This window comes from Peromyscus californicus, unplaced genomic scaffold (assembly GCF_007827085.1).
Source record: "Peromyscus californicus insignis strain IS unplaced genomic scaffold, ASM782708v3 Scaffold_4__1_contigs__length_199733344, whole genome shotgun sequence".
NCBI classification, from domain to species: domain Eukaryota; kingdom Metazoa; phylum Chordata; class Mammalia; order Rodentia; family Cricetidae; genus Peromyscus; species Peromyscus californicus.
Window position 1 is genome coordinate 134,709,589 of NW_026294562.1, and position 16,561 is coordinate 134,726,149.

General features: G+C 42.0%; 1 protein-coding gene across 7 annotated transcripts in view; it reads left to right on the plus strand.

Moving 5' to 3' along the window:
* The window catches only part of Mef2a (myocyte enhancer factor 2A), a 135,585-nt gene extending 121,008 nt beyond the window's left edge, over positions 1-14,577 (plus strand). For 4 of the 7 annotated variants that reach the window (XM_052713347.1, XM_052713346.1, XM_052713348.1 and 1 more), the window contains 4 exons: positions 2,348-2,371; positions 5,770-5,896; positions 8,823-8,949; positions 10,489-14,577. In XM_052713347.1, coding sequence (XP_052569307.1) covers positions 2,348-2,371; positions 5,770-5,896; positions 8,823-8,949; positions 10,489-10,861 — 651 coding nt within the window. In that variant the 3' untranslated portion in view covers positions 10,862-14,577. The remainder of the gene's footprint in view (positions 1-2,347; positions 2,372-5,769; positions 5,897-8,822; positions 8,950-10,488) is intronic. The other 3 variants (XM_052713353.1, XM_052713352.1, XM_052713351.1) reach the window with 1 other exon arrangement.
* Positions 14,578-16,561: the final 1,984 nt, after the last annotated feature.

Below are 16,561 nucleotides of genomic sequence, written 5' to 3' on the forward strand. Positions count from 1 at the left end.
GTCTATAAAAGGCACTATGCAAAGAATAAAAGGACAGCTGATAAGTTAAGAGAAAATATTTGCAAATCACATATTCAGATAAAGGGCTTATGCCTAGGATATATTTTAAAGAACTCTTTGAACTCAGAAACAGAAAACATACAGTCCAGTTTTAAATGAGTACAAGATCATTTTTCAGAGCCTGCTTAAGAATGTTGTTTGGTGGTGTTTGTACTGGAGTTAGGAGGAGTCAGGCTGTCACTAGGAACACAGCTTTCTGTGTATACTCACGACTTAGCATTGTGTATTTCCTAGTTCTGTCTGCTTCCTTAGAGTAAGTTCATCTAGTATCTAAGTGTACCTGGTGCTCTGATGGTGGTAGCTAAGCTCCATTCTCTGATTCAAAGACTAGGGCTCCTTGGAGAAGTGCTGAGTTGTAGAACTGGTGTAGGGAAGCACCAGATAAACCAGAGGGGCCAGGGAATAAGGATATAGTTATCAAAAGGTTGCAGGGACCAGTCTTCCAAAAAGACATCCCAGTTGCCAAAACTAGAAACATTTAAATTACAGTAGTTTGAGGTTATAACATGAGGAATAAGAAATGCTGACTCCATCATTCACATACATATGGTTGAATAAATAAGAAAGACGTGACACATCCTCCTTAGATAGCAGCTCTAATTAGTAAATTCGGAAGAATAAAAATAAAAAAAAAAACAAACAGCTTTAGAATAGCGTAGTACAACAGCCGTAATTGCTGTAGGCAGACCGGTAAATAAGTGCTGCAGGTAGTGGGCAAAAATTTAAAGTGAAACATGTTATTTATATAGCCTCAAATTGCCTTTCCCTAAATATGTGGTGTTTACAAAGGGGAAAATTGTGATTTTACAGTGGAGAATCCTGGAGGACATTACCTTAATTTAGGTAACCAGCTTAACATGGCTAGTAGTGAAATGAAAAGATGACATCTGCCTTCTGATAAGGTCAGGTGTTCTTCAAAAGTTCACATCCTGGTGGAATCACTATTAGTGGAGTGCAAAGCTTTACAAATGCAGTCGGTCATTAGTCTCAACAGTTTCTTTGGGATGTTGACCTCAGAAAACCGAGGACACTGTTTGAAGGAGCTCTCTTTGCAGGTGCTCTCTGCTGTGGAGTAGAAAGGTTAAAACACAAATGTGCATAACAAAGAAGTATGCCTGAAAAGAGCAACCATTTAGCATGGTTTCTTGCTCACCTTGCCAGTAGGCAGTTCCTGCTAGGAGTTTTCAGAAATTAAGTCACTTAAGGCATAGAAACGTGTGTTAGACCCAACCACATTTGAAATCTGCTTAATAAAATTGTATCTAGTCACAGGAAAAAAAAAAAAGAAACAAAACCATGAACCCCTGTGGAAAATTAAAAATTTGTCATATAAGCTGTTTACACACTTATATCTGTAGATTAAAGTATACACTTTATTTTACACACACAAGAATTTGACAGTATTTTGCTGTCTGTCTTCTAAGTTGGAGATATTGGAATGATGTGTCTAACTGAATAGATGAACTGTGTTTTACCCACGTGTATGCTGAGTGCTTGTTTTGTTGGGTAATAATCAACCCTCCTTTTTCACCCATTCAATGCAGAGAAACCGGCTGTAAGATTATGATTTCTGTATCAGTGAGGCTTAGGACACTTAACAAGTTGGAAGAAACTTGCTTACTCAAATACATTGGAATTGAGCAGACTGTTTCTAGCATATTAATATTTCATAAATGCTTAAAAGAAAGGGATAAAACATGTTTCATTCAGTTTTTACTATTTGTAGATTCTAATTCCTTTTTCCCCCATCTTATTTTTTTCATATGCAAGGTTTTACTCCCCTAATATAGTTTGAGTCATGTGAATACTATGATTTGCAAATGGTAAACATACGTTATTATTCAAAACTGTAGCATTTATTAGCAAACATGTGTTGTGTTTTATAATGCTGTATTGGCCACCCGGAAGATAAAGCACACAACAGTTTCCCATTTGGGGTAGTAATGCAGGGATTAAAATGTGTAAGTGCAATGTTGCACTTGGAAGTGTCCCAGGAGCATTTGCTGTGTGTAGGAGAGGTCCATGTAAAAGTAGGTGGAGGGAGAGGTGGGGTTAGGGGGTAGGATGGGGCTTAAATCCTTGGCTAGAGAATTTAAAAGAATTCTCCATTATTTTGAAGAATCAGCTATAATATAGAGGCAAGTAATTTACATCATTTGTTATGTATATAACCTCTGTGAAGTTCCCAGCAGCCACTAGAATACAATGCCATGTTTTTCTAAAGAACTTGTTGCAAGTACCAACAGTCTTAGTTAACTCTCTTATCCCTCTTATGTGCTGAGTACAGTCGGAGGAAGAGGAATTGGAGTTGGTGAGTGTGGTTTCCTGCTTGAAAGGAGTTGAAAAATATATAAAAAGTACTAATTATTTTAAATGTTTTCATCTAACCAGTGTTCCTTTGTTACACAGATATTTTTCTATTTGTTTTCCACTATTCAGATATTTTTAATTAAGAAAGTCATCTACTGGTACTACTGACCCCTAGTTTTTGTTTATTGTTGTATGTATTGGTGCATTTTATTTGGGGGGTCGGGGGAGACATACTGACATAGCCTGTAAAAACAATAGCTGCCCATGAGCACAAGACACTTCAATCTTTTTCTTCTAAGAAAATACACAAAATACCTTATGTGGCTCTCCAGATTATTAAAGTACTTTTAGAAAATGACTTCACCCTCAGAGTCCCTCAGATTGTAACACAGAATGTGTGTTATGTTTCTTTCTTTCAAAAAGATTACATCATTTTTGGTGAGGTCACCTTTTTCAGAGTTGGAATTATTTCATCCTGCATGAGACAGTCTGAACCACAAGGGGGTTCCCTGTTTACGAAAGGAAACATCTGTAATTGAACCTACACAAATTTACTTTTTATCAGAAGATATTTGGTTCTTAAAAGCAACCTTTACTTTTTTTTCCAAAACAAATATTTTCTTTTGTCTTTTCCTCTGGAAAATAAACTTGACTACAAGTAGCTTAGCTCTTTGTTGGGAACTGAAACCCAAACTTAACAGATGTCATATGCATTCCAAGTCAGTTGCTAATTATATGACTCTAGTCTAAGGGGAATAAAAACTTGTGAGTGTTCAGGTTCTAGCATGGGTAGGGTTAGGAGTGCATGAGAGCATGGGGTATAAAGGCATCTGTTGGTTTCATGTACTTATTATTACATGTTTATGCATGCTGGTGTGTTTTGCACAGTTTGTTTTCCTTTCAAATAATGTTATCTGTTCTCTTAAAATAAGAGATGGTCTTTTATTTGCTCTGTGCTTGCTTGTTTTGGATGTCATTTTGTATTGGCATCTGAAATACATGGATTAGCTATAAATGTGATGCTAGATTATACAATGAATACCTTTGGAGGAAAATGCTTTGGTTAAGGATACCATTAATGGCTGCATTATAGTTCAAACTGAAATAATTTCTCTTATACTAGACCCCACTGTTTAACCTTAAACAGTTGTCCTAAATGCTTTCCTTAATTATCTAGCACTGTGCTGCCCTCTAGTGGTTCTGAAAGTCACTTCTTCATGGAATACATTGCTGCAGAGATGTGGTGGGCAGAAGCAATAGAATGGAGTGTCCTACCAAGGAGGTTGCCGTGAAGATGAACCTAGAGTGGGATAGCCTACACCACACCATCTCAACACTGTGCTTTTTCACCTAGCTTGGTTCGAGGCTGAATTAAGTCCAAAGTAAATCCCTTACCAACCCATTGAAATTGTTGACTTGATGTTGACACTAAAAGTGTCTCCACCCGTCATAACAATGTATGCCAGTGTATGACTTTCTACTTCCTTGAAGTAACACATAGCTGCAGAATCTCAGATAGTTTGAGTGTGTTCAAAGGTAGAAATTATGAAAATAACAAAGATCACTAGAAACTGTAGTCATTCACATTTCTTAAAGTTTAAGTTGATTCAGACTCTAAAATTTAAATCAACTGAAAATGCAAAGCAGAACCAGAAATTCAGTTCACTAGAACTTAGAAAGTTACTCAAACTGTTTGTGCCCTAAAATAATCGTTTGATGGCTCTGATCCAAAGTGAAGAGAAAGAGAGGCTCCCAGACCCATGTTGAGGACGTTTTGGCCTTGCACTTGTAGAATCATTTTACCTCATTACAGCTTTAGTGGGGTGGCTGTGGGTCAGAGGAATGTAAATATATTTGTCTGTTAGAGTCACCAGTGCTGTAAACTTCACCTGCAGCAAGTGTCTGAGGACAGTAAGAATGCTGTCTTGGGCTCCTTTCTAACCCTCCTTTGATTGTCAGCAGGAGTCCTGGAAGCCAGGCAGGACAAACATGCCTCACTTCCCTCTGTAAGCGACTGAAGGAGTTGGAGAAGTGATGTGAAGAAGGGGTGAATCAGTGACTGAAACCTGGGTAGCATACCCACACAGTCTATAGTATTTGAGATGTCCTTTGAGAAGATGTATAAAAAGTGCAGACTGACATGAAAGAACTGGGGTCTAGATTCTCCTCAAAAGACCACCTTTTAGGATTCACATTTAGCCAAAGGCCTTCATTCAGCTCATGGCTTTTGGAAATTAGTGGTAGAGAAAATCTAGTCTCCTCCAGACTCTTTAGAACCCATGGACACCTCATGATACTTTTATTATTATGAAAATATCAGTCATCAGGCCATAACTTCATTTGTAAAACAGATGTTACTTGTCCTTTAGCTTTCCTATATACAAACTGTGGAGTGACAAAATCTGAGCCCTGATTTTGGAAAATGTCAACTTTAGGTCAGTGTGAAGAAAAACTGACTCCGTCACACTCCTAATCATGGAAGACAGGGACTGTCCTAAAATAGCCTCATCATTTAAGAGTTGACTTTTTTTTGGCCAGGTCTTTAATAGGCAGGCCTTTAATACCCACAGTCAGGAGGCAGAGGCAGGTGGATCTCTGAGTTCAAGGCAAATCTGGTCTAGATAGCAAGTTTCAGGCTAGCCAGGGCTACACAGACCCTGTCTCAAAAAATAATAAGAAGAATAGTTGACTTTTTTTATTTATTCCCACCCTGGCTACGATATTACTATGTAGATACAGCTAGTCAGTAAGTATTTAATAGCACTCCATTCATAGCCCTTTGAAAAGTATATTTTTTTAAAAACTTAAAGCCTTTCCTTTCAAAAAACTGGAAGACCAGGACTATACAGACCTGAATGTGCTATAAAGACCTAGGTCCCCTGCAGGGTGAGCCAAGGGGAAACTGGGACGCACTGCGTGAATAAGCCAATAACCTAAAACATTAGTGTTTAAGGACTGCGAAGGAAGTAGTCTTGATTCCTGTACTCTTAGACTTATAATCTCATGTATTCCAAGGACTTTGGCCGCCACAGACTTCATTTAATGTAGCCTGACAGTACTTGCAGCGACATCAGGCCCTCATCAAACTAGCACACAAAAGTGTGACTGCCTGTAAGACAGATTTCTATAGTAAGACAGTACATCTGGCATTAATATGCTGTGTTTTTAAAGGGGGGGGAAATAAATAATTACTATAAAAACAAATCTCTTAAAATGAAATATTTCGTTATTCCCATTAGTATCTTTAAGATTTTCATATCATCACTGCGTCAGGAAATAATGGCATCCACATAAAACTGTGAAAAGTGTCACATTTAAATTGAAAGTTATTTTTAAAATATTCAGTCTGAACATAAATACCACATAATTACACTTACTCTTTTTTCTGATCTCTCACAGAATGCCCAGAGGATAAGCAGTTCTCAAGCCACTCAGCCTCTCGCCACCCCTGTAGTGTCCGTGACAACTCCGAGCTTGCCTCCACAGGGCCTGGTGTACTCAGCGATGCCAACGGCCTACAACACTGGTGAGCCGTCTCTGGGGCCTTTTCTTTCCAGGACTTTCCTCTTACCATTTTATGCTAAACAGCTGTACTTGTTTAGTTTTGTAAGCATGTCTAGTGATAATATTATTTCTGGGTTTTTTGTGTGAAATTGAAATGCATATTTTTAGAATGCTAAACCTTTAAAAAATACATAAAATGAATTGGTAATAGATGTAAGTTATTTCTCCAGTGTGCTGTTAGTGCTTCTGCTTTTGTCTTGTTTCTGTTTGCAGTTTTTCTGTTTTGTTTTGTTTGTTTGTTTGCTTGCTTTTATTTATTTTTTGAGACAGGTGTTTTGTTTTGTTTTATGAAACAGCCCTGGACCAGGTTGGTCTCACTCGTAGAGATCCACCTGTCTCTGTCTCGAAGTGCTGGGCCAGGCCTGGCCTTCACTGCTTTTGGACAAAGAAGCAAGTAGCCATTGTTAAGTGTGGCACTCATCCCACCAAGGATGGCAGGAGCAGTTGCTCTCTGTGTTCACATTGTCTCTTACTGTACAGTGTCTGTTCTCCACACTTTGGAGAGCAGACGGTTGGTCTGGATGCTGTAAACGTGCTTTGGGGAGGGCAGACGTCTCTTAGGGGTGGCAGGTGCTCTGCTGTGCCAGGCAAGACGTGTTCTCCTCCGGAGCCACTGGTTTGGTGTGTGCTTCTGTACTGTGGAGGGAAATGATCACCTTCCTCACTCCTCCTCACTGCCAGTCACTCTGCTGCTGAGAACAGGCTTTCATTCGGTTTGTTGTTTTGTTTTGAGACTTTCCATCTTAAAATGCTCTTAAGACAGAGGGCTGTTAGGACAGTTCAGGAGTGTCACAGTGATGGGGGAGGGGCACTACTGGCCAAATGGACCATATGGAGAACTGATGTGCAGTCGGTTCCCTGTTGATTTACCGTTCTAAGTCACACAGGAGGCACACAGGAGGCACATGTGGTTTCACTTTCTCCCCAGCTGAGCCAAATACCTGTGGCTCTGGGAAAGCAGTAAATTATCGGTTGTCCAGAGACTGCAGTGCAAAGAAGTCACTCTTTTATGATGCTCCTAAGTGGACTGTGGCGGAGAGCTCCTAATTTTAGACTACAGGGTTAAGTGCTTTGGCCCCAGCACTCAGACTGCTGTGTGGCGCTACCTGGAGGAACAGGCAGTTTATGCATTTGATTGGCACTGTAACTTAGTGTCAAGGCCACATCCCAGGCAGTAAATAAAGAAATGAATGAATGAGCCTCTTTTTAAATTAAAAGTAAAATTGTCTGAATCCCATAGACATTTGCTCATCTCCCTCAGTAACGCCACTGCCAGCGTCAGAATTATTGAATGTGTCCTACAGATCGGTGTTGAACATGGGTGACAGGTTCCCTTGCAGGTGCTGTAAACAGAGCATGTGGTCAGTAGTGGGGCTCAGCTGGAAGAGAGAGACGAGCAGCCCTGGGAAAGACCTGTCCTCTGTGTCAGCGCTGTTTGTCAGCAGAGACCCAGGCAGGAGTCCACTAGGCAGAACAAGGCGATGTCACAAGCCAGGGCAGTTAGAGTTGGGCTGGAGAAGTGGGGGATTTGTTGGATAGGTTACAGATTGTTCATGTTGTCTTGGGAGCATTGGGAAGCCAGAAAAAAAGATTTTATCAAGGAGTGTCACAGTCATATTGGTGTTCTTCAGAACTGTCATTTGGCTCCAGTTCTCGTTTGTAGGAGATGGTTCTGTGGTTAAGACTTGGTGCTACCCTTGCAGAGGACTCCAGTTTGGACCCCGGCACCTATGTCAGGTGGTTCCCAACGTGCCTTAACTCCAGCTCCAGGCGAGTCCAGCACCCTCTCCTGGCCTGTGTGGGACAGACACACACGTACATAGTTAAAATAACAAAAACAAATCTTGTTTTTTTAACTGAATGCCAATAAGTCATGGAGAGGTAGTTTAGTAGTCCAAGTAATAGTTTGTTGGTGCCTGGGCTAGAGCAGTGAGAACACACTGGAACCGTGACAAGCTGGAGTGATGGCAGGTAGGATTGACCAGACTGAGTTGTTGATGGTGGTGGAATCAGAGAGCAGCAGCAGCAGCAGCAAGGAAGGAAGGAAGGAATGTTAGCACTCAGTCAGCACCACTGCCTGTGCTGTTGGAGTGTTAGTGCAGATGATCAAGAAAGGAAGAGCAGCTCTCAGGAGAGCAGAAGCCTAGTTCGGGCTATGCCACAATGAAGGTGTTTATAGAGATGGCCAAGTGGGATGTGTCAAATGGGTGGCTGGACAGGCCAAGAAGTCACAAGAGAGTTGTGGACCAGACGTGTCCCTAGGGCAGGCATCAGTGTGACAGCCACGCCAGCTTCTGTGGGGATGGCATGTCAAGTGTGAAAGAATAGTCACCTAGAAACCTAAGTGCCAACTGCACTGTCTCAACTCGGTCTCCTTTTTCCTTAAAAAATGTTAATTCGGTAGCAAGACCAACTGCTTTAAACACCTTTCTTGAGACATGAGAAGAAAGTTAAAAGTAGAAGTCTCTGTCACCTTTCCTCTGAACTAGATGGAAAACCCAACTGTTAATGATGAGCGGAAGTCACTTCATGTAAGCAGGATCTACTGTCCTAAGCCTTGGTCACAGTAATTATGACTGATCATTGGTAGAAAAGGACTTGTGTGTCATTGAAAGACATTCATGAACTTCAGGTGACGTGTGCGGTCAGCCATTAAAACAAATATAGTTCATTGTGTCATGGTGTAAGTTCAGTGTCTTTGTTCTAAGCTTGGCACATAAGAAAGCTTGTCTTTACTGTCCTACTCAGAATCAAGATGTATTGATCCAAGTTCAGTCCAGTGTGTCTCTTTGTCCCAGAGGGCAGGCAGGCATATTTACCTAGAATAATAACTGGAGAGGAACACTCCAGCATGACTGGCTTGTGGTAATAGGAACTTCCTTTTGTAGATTACTCCCTGACCAGCGCTGACCTGTCGGCCCTGCAAGGCTTCACCTCCCCTGGAATGCTGTCTCTGGGACAGGCTTCAGCCTGGCAGCAACACCATCTTGGACAAGCAGCCCTCAGCTCTCTAGTGTGAGTAACTGGAACTCTCCCTGAGTTTTTGCACATGGCCTACACACTCCTCCTGTCACTTGGAGTCTTTTGCTTTGCGGGCTGTCATGAACAGCCCTGCCATGATTCCCGTTTGTGTAGACACAAGTGTTGGAGAAAGTATTTTCTTAACACAGCTCTAGAGAGTAGCATGGATGCTGAGCAAACCCGACATTCCTTTAAGGGACTTCGGGAGCAGCACTCCCCTTTAAACGTAGAGTGTCACGTGGTATCAAGGGATTGCCAAGGCCCAGATGCCACCTGTGTGTGCCCCTCCTCACTCACTTACAGATGAATAAGCCATTGCTTCCTAGAATCACCTGAGTCTGCTCCCTGAAGAAAGGCTGTGCCTTTTACTTTTTCCTTCGATCTTAGTAGAGGAGAAGTAGTATTGAATACCATGTGTATGAATCAGGTGCCACAGGACTCCTTTGGTTGTTTCTGGCCCAGTACACAACCTGCCTCATTCATAAAGGAGTGTTCCTTGTGGGCAGGATGTGAGGCAAGGAGGACTTGTGGTGGTGCCCGGGAGAGACCCGACTCCCTGAGCATTAGACGGAGCCAGTATAAGAGAGCATCCGGAAGAGGGGCAGCATAGCACCAGCTGTCTGCTTTGCACCTGATCAGGACTGGGACACCTTAGCCCCCTGCCCACCGTGCCAAGAGCCAGCAACTCCTTTCTCTTGGATGGTGAAAGAACCCCACATGTGGATTCTACCCAGCAGTGCTCTGGAGAATTGTGTTATGGGTAAAAGTGCCAAGTACCTTAGGGAAATGTTTTGCCTATATTGAAGCCTTAGAACTGTTCTGAATGGAAGTGTTAAAAAATGGTAGACCTAGCCGGGCGGTGGTGGCACACGCCTTTAATCCCAGCACTCGGGAGGCAGAGCCAGGCGGATCTTTGTGAGTTGAGGCCAGCCTGGTCTACCGAGTGAGATCCAAGACAGGCACCAAAACTACACAGAGAAACCCTGCCTCAAAAAAAAAAAACAAAAAAAAACCAAGGTGGCCCTAAAAGCCGGACATTGGTGCTACCTGTAGTCCCAGCCACTCAGGAGGTTGAGGCTCAGGGATTGAGGGCCATCCCTGGGCAACATAGGGGGGAGACACAGTGACAAACACAAACAGATAATAAGCCCGGGAGATAAGTGGGAATGGCTGCAAGCTTAGACAGAGAGGGAAAGTCTGTCTCCCATACTACCCCAAGCAAGTTCCTAGCCTTTCTGGAGCTATGTGCTCCGTGGAAAACAAGGATGCTTCATTTTACATCTCATGGCTGTTGTGAGGAGATGAGATGTGCCTGTCACGGGGCCCCAGCAGAGAAGATACTAAGGGAAGGGAGACAAGGAACAGAATTCAAGGTCTGTATTGTTCTCTCTTTAGGCAGCATCAGACACTCAGACTGTGGAAGTATGGGATCTCAGACCCTCAGCTTTCCCAGACAGGCAGTGTCTGCTGAGCTGTGCTATGAGTTATGCAGATGCGCTACCAAACCATCTCACCTCTGTTGTCTTTCCACAGAGCTGGAGGGCAGTTATCTCAGGGTTCGAATTTGTCCATTAACACCAACCAGAACATCAACATTAAATCAGAGCCAATTTCACCTCCCCGGGATCGCATGACCCCATCAGGCTTCCAGCAGCAGCAACAGCAGCAGCAGCAGCAGCAGCAGCCACCTCCTCCACCACAACCTCCACAACCCCAGCCCCGGCAGGAAATGGGGCGCTCCCCTGTGGACAGTCTGAGCAGCTCAAGCAGCTCCTACGATGGCAGTGACCGCGAGGATCCACGGGGCGACTTTCATTCTCCAATTGTGCTTGGCCGACCCCCAAATACTGAGGACAGAGAAAGCCCTTCTGTAAAACGCATGAGGATGGACACATGGGTGACCTAAGGCTTCCTGGTTCATGTTTGTTCTTTGTGTTACTGCAGTGAACTGCCCTACATATCTTAAATTGGGGAATAAGGACATGAATTCAATATATTTATATGTACATACATACATATATATCCCTTTACATATATATGTATGTGGCGTGAGTGTGTGTATGTGTGGGTGTGTGTTGCATACACAGAATCAGGCACTTACTGCAAACTCCTTGTAGGTCTGCAGATGTGTGTCCACATGGCAGACAAAGCAGCACCCTGTAGGCACAGACCAGTCTGGCACTTCCTTGGACTACTTGTTTCGTAAGATAAACAGTTTTTGCAGAGAAACGTGTACCCATATATAATTCTTCCACATTAGCCTGCAGAAACCTAGGGGGCCCCCTATTTGTTTTATTTAACTGTGCGGTGACTGTAGTTACTTCAGAAAAAAAAAAAGCTTTGTAGAACAGAGCAGTAGAAAAGCAGGAACCAAGAAAGCAATACTGTACATAAAATGTCATTTATATTAATAACCCAACCTGGCATGGGTCTATTGCAAAGGGGTGCATGGGAAAGGGCTGTTGATATTAAACAAACAAAGAAACAATAAACAAAAGCCCCACACATAACTGTTTTGCACGTGCAAAAAAAAAATGTATTGGGTCAAAGAAGTGATCTTTAGCTAATAAAAAGAGAGAATAGAAAACACGCATGAAATATTCAGAAATACTAGCCTAGAAATATAGAGCATTAACAAAATAAAATTAATATATTAAGTTATAATTGGAATATGTCAGAAGTTTCTTTTACATTCATATCTTTAAAAATTAAAGAAGCTGATTTTAGGTCATGTATATTTTATATGAAAGAAAACACCCTTAATGAATTGATGACTATATATAAAATTATATCCACTACTTTTGAACACATTCTGCTGAATTATTTATATAAGCCAAAGCTGTATGTTGTAACTTTTTTTTTAGAGAATAGCTTTATCTTGTTTTAACTTTTTAGTTTTATTTTAAGAGGGGAGAAAAAACAAAAATATCTTGCAAACAGAACCTTGGAAAAAAAAAGCCATGAACACTTATTCTATATGTAAATTAAAAGTTGAGCCAAACTCTTTGTGTATATAGCATCTTAAATATATTATCACCTTTGGTGTAAGCACCTATGTATTGTATGGTCACCAGATTATAAAGTATATTTTTGTGGATTGCCGCCAATTTGGGGGGAAAGGCGAAGTCCTTAAAAGTAGAGTATTCACTGTTTAATATTTACTATTTTGTTAATATACTGTACTTTGGATTTTAATTCTTAGCCCAGTTTTTCAGAGGATCGTGTAAAGGGGTTTCCCCTCACTGGTGGTGAATGTGTGATGTTCTGTTGTAATCTTTGTGCTGTATGGGGTGAGCATCATTATATATTTTATATGTGTACATAAATAGCAAAGTGGCAAAAAATTGGTGTTAAGTTCATCCTGCATAAATATAAAATGTGTTGTAACAGATTTTATAAGGCATTATTTAAAACTTGCCTTTTGTGAGGAAAAACAGAACAGTAGAAAGATGACCTAATTTAACTAATATTAGAGAAAATGGCAGAATAGTAGATGAGCACAAAGGTTTTATAAGTGGTAAATAATTAGGGAAATATTTGTGGGGAAAGGGATCTTTTTCTCCTTGACTCTAAAGATAGAATGATGCAGCTGGTTAGAAAATCCACTAGGGTTTTTAGCTGCCCCGTGGAAAGGCATGGTCATGTAGGGAGCAGCTCTCTCTCTAATGGTGCAGATCCTTGACAGGATTCTTGCTGTCCTGACGGGAACTGGTGCCACCCTCAGCTTGGATTTTGAGCAAGGCCTTACTTACAGGGAGACAACTCGTTGGTGATAGCAAGTTCATCCGTTTACTGGGCTTGTGCCATGAACAAAATTCAAAGTCCTGTATATCTTTTATCCTAGATTTTTAAATACTCCTTTTCCTGAAAATCTTTAAAAGGGTTTTAAAATGGCTGCTATTTTATATTGAACCATGTTAAGCAGCTACCTGCAGTTTTTACTTATATTTTCTTTTCCCCCTAAATTATGATCCTTTCAATGTCTCCTCATCTGCCGTTATGACAGCCCACCTGCCAGGCTTCCTGACTGGCCCAGAGGGATTAGGTACGTGCACCGTGGTGAGCGCAGGCTGTGCAGGGGAGAGCGCTTCACTGACAGTTTGGTAGCACATGGTAGTAGAAGCCAAAAAAGCGAGGGTGATGTTTTGTCTCCTCTCTGTAGTCTGAACATTTGGCTCTTACTCAGAAAAGATTAGATTTTCTTCTTGAAATGTACTGAGTTGACTTACAGGCACATTCTTCATAAGGTCATACCTAATTAAAACAAGACAGTCTCCCGACACTGAATTTCCAAGATAACACTTACCACTTTGTAAACCATTTATAGCTTTGAAAGTGTTAAGTGGCCCTTTGGTTATTATTTATGCATGTTCATGAACTTCTGCTGTATATTGGAATAGGAGTTAACACAGTCACATTTACTGTCTATTTTCTTGTGTGCCTTATGAGATGGCTTTTCTGACTGTATCTCAATAGTCTTTCTTTCTATGCAGGTTTATAATCAGTACAACTACTGTTTTCTAAAGTGATACTACACAAGGCTCGGAGTTTGTATTTAAATTACACTGACCAAGTCACAATGTATTCCGTTTTCAGGAACTGAATATCTGACTGTTAATCTTTTCCCATATGCCCAATGTGATTTGGAGCATGTGGGCTTGACATCCTTCACCCAGACACTCATGTGTGAACACATCCACATCCACAGCTCTCGGTGGAAGCCAGCCTAGAGTGAGGAGGACGCTGACCTGACGGTGTTGTTTTCAAACTGACTTTCTTATCCTTTGAGACTCGTGTGTTTTGTATAAGACACCATCACAGGAGAATTTTATCCCCTCAGATAACATATTTTATTATTAAAAACAAAAACAAAAAAAGCTTAAGTTGCACTGGACATAGGAAGTCCCCACCAGCTGTACTTCCTCAGAACTCTAAGTGGTCTACACTGAGAGTGAGCGTCACCATTGTGTGAACACAGGTGGTCCCAGTCAAAACTCCATCCTTTGAGCCCTAATTACATCCATTGTGTTATAAAACTAAATCAGGGGTTTGTTCTAAAAGAACAATACATGTTTCACCATTTCCTTTCAACTGTAAAGACGACTAATAATGTATTAACATAATTTCTGTATTAACCATCACGCGCACAAGAAATACATAGTAAATACGGAACCTGAAAACTCCTGGCATTGGATCATAAAAAGCTAGATGATTAGAATGTGAAAAAGACTTTACAAATGTAAAACTTTTATTTCTCTGTAGAAACTTTCTTCACTTTGCTGTGCAAGAAGACACTGCTTTGCTATATTTAAAATGGCTTTTTTAAAAGAGATTTATGTATTTGGTAAATGTTTGTAGTCAACAGTTCACACAAGCTGTACACGGTTTGATCATGTAAAACCGTTTGGCGGCACAAGCAGGACTTTGTTGCCATCCTTGAGACGAACCTTTTAAGAAAAATAAGTTAATCTCAATCTTTCCCTGAACGTGTTGTTTTTTCTTCATTATACAATAAATATTAGAGTGAAGTTTTTATCAAATGGTTAAGACAATGCAAGAGGTCGTTGTACGCTGTTTGTCTCCTGCACTCACTCCAGTAAAGATGGCCTGGCTTTGACCACACACCCAGACTCTGTCATGTTTGCCTGCAGGAACAGGAAGTGCCAGCTTGGCCACCAGGCAGCCCTGCTCCCCAGTCTCACCTTGTGGCAGGCATCTAGACAGCCCTGGAGCCTGTTGGGAGCAGCCAGCCATCTGTTCTCCAGTTTCAGCCTGGCTAGACTGCAGCTCAATTAAATCCATTCGGTCTCCAAGAACTACGCTACTCACAGAAGATACCCCGAAGTGTTGAGGGGTGTACGTAGCTCTTACTATCATACCCCATTTATCCTTAAGGTTTATGGTGTGAGATGCGTTTTGTCCAGATTACACACACAACACAGGTCAAGGAAGCAAGAGACAGCTGTACTTGGAGTGGAGATAGCAGTCTGTTACAGCACTCTGGTAGGCCCTTCCCACTAGTCACCTTTCTGATCATAACTGAGCCAGGAAGCCAAAGAAGTTCCAAACAGTTGTTCAAACCCACAGTAAAAAATGTCCTCTTCCTCCTCTTGGCCTTGTGAGCCAGCTCCTAGCTAAGCAGATTCTTGGTGTCAAAATAAGTTAATTTTTTGCACTGGTTTTGCTTGCTGGCTATAATGGGCTCTTATTAGCAGGTTTTGAAAGCTGCTCGAATCCTGTGGCTAAAAATAATTCTAATCGCAGCTGCAGCTACTTAATATCAATTCACTTCGAGTTCCTAGTCAGCTCCCATGGGTGCCTTGTTCTAGCCTTTATCTCGGTTTTAAGCTGATTTTGTGTCTGAGTGGCACCAGCCGAGAAAGTGGTTTGCAGAGCCCTGTGGCAGCTGGAGGGCTGCCACTCACCCCCAGCCACCTGTCCAGCAAAGTGCCCCTCAGCTGTGGGGGAGTCTGGTGGTGACTGGGATGAGGTGCTACATATAGGCAAGAATAGCCCAAAGTGATGTGTCCTAGTTGGTTCTGGAACTGATGGTGTCAGTGTGTCTCACTACAGATGGCTGTCCCTTTGCCGGGGTGAAGGTTCCTGCTAGGCTTCACTGTAAAGTGCTGTCTTCCCTAAGTATCTTGGAGGTAACCTGAGTACTAGGTTCCCCCAACTTCCACCCATTTTATATCTTGTTTTCAGCAGTTATTAGCTCAGCTGTTCCCTGTTTCCTTGGCCTATATTCTACATTCATCAGTGGGGATTAAACTCTGAGGTATGGCTGACCCCCACTCACTTCCTGCAGCTTTAGGGATTGACGGCAATGTATTTTGGTCTGTGGGTTGTAATCTATCATTTTGCTCCACAAACTGTTCAAGTTTGGGCCTTCAGGAACACCATCGAGTTCACACACCAGTTCTCCAGCTCCTTCTGACCAGGCTTCAGCACATCCTTGCTTCTCGCACCACAAGATCTTCTGTACTTGTGATTTCCCTCTCCTTAACCTGGGCCGGGTGCTTCCTCAAGGATTCCTGGTTCATTCTATTAGAGGATGGCATTTTGAAACCAAGCTCTAGGCAGTAGGTGTGCTCATTGTTACGTGGGGTGTTAACAGCATTGGGCTCTGTTTGCACACTGGAAGCTGTGGGATGCTCATTCATGGACGTGCCTCAGGCTGTTCAGAGTCCACCTGGCTGCATCCTTTTTGTCTTGTCTCTCTTCACTTGTAGCTTGCTTCACTTCTGGGAAGAACCCCAGCTCCTCCTTCCTATCTGTGATCGTCTGGCCTCCTCCATTCTAGTACATACAGAAACTAGTTGCGGATTCGCCATCCCATCCCTTCCTGGGGAATGCACATTTACTGGCTACGTTAGAACATGTAAAAGATTGAGGTTGGAGGTTCTTTGCCCTAGCTTTACATTTTTCAGTCAAGGTCATGCTTAACAGTAACTTTGTTCCTGTCCCCTTTGTGTATAGTTCTTTGTCACACATTTGGGCTCACCTGTAGGTGTTCTGGGTTTATTTTGCATACCCTTCTTCCACCGTATTAGCCTCATTTATGTATTTGTGTTTTGGATTTATGAATGGCATCCTAACCTTTTTG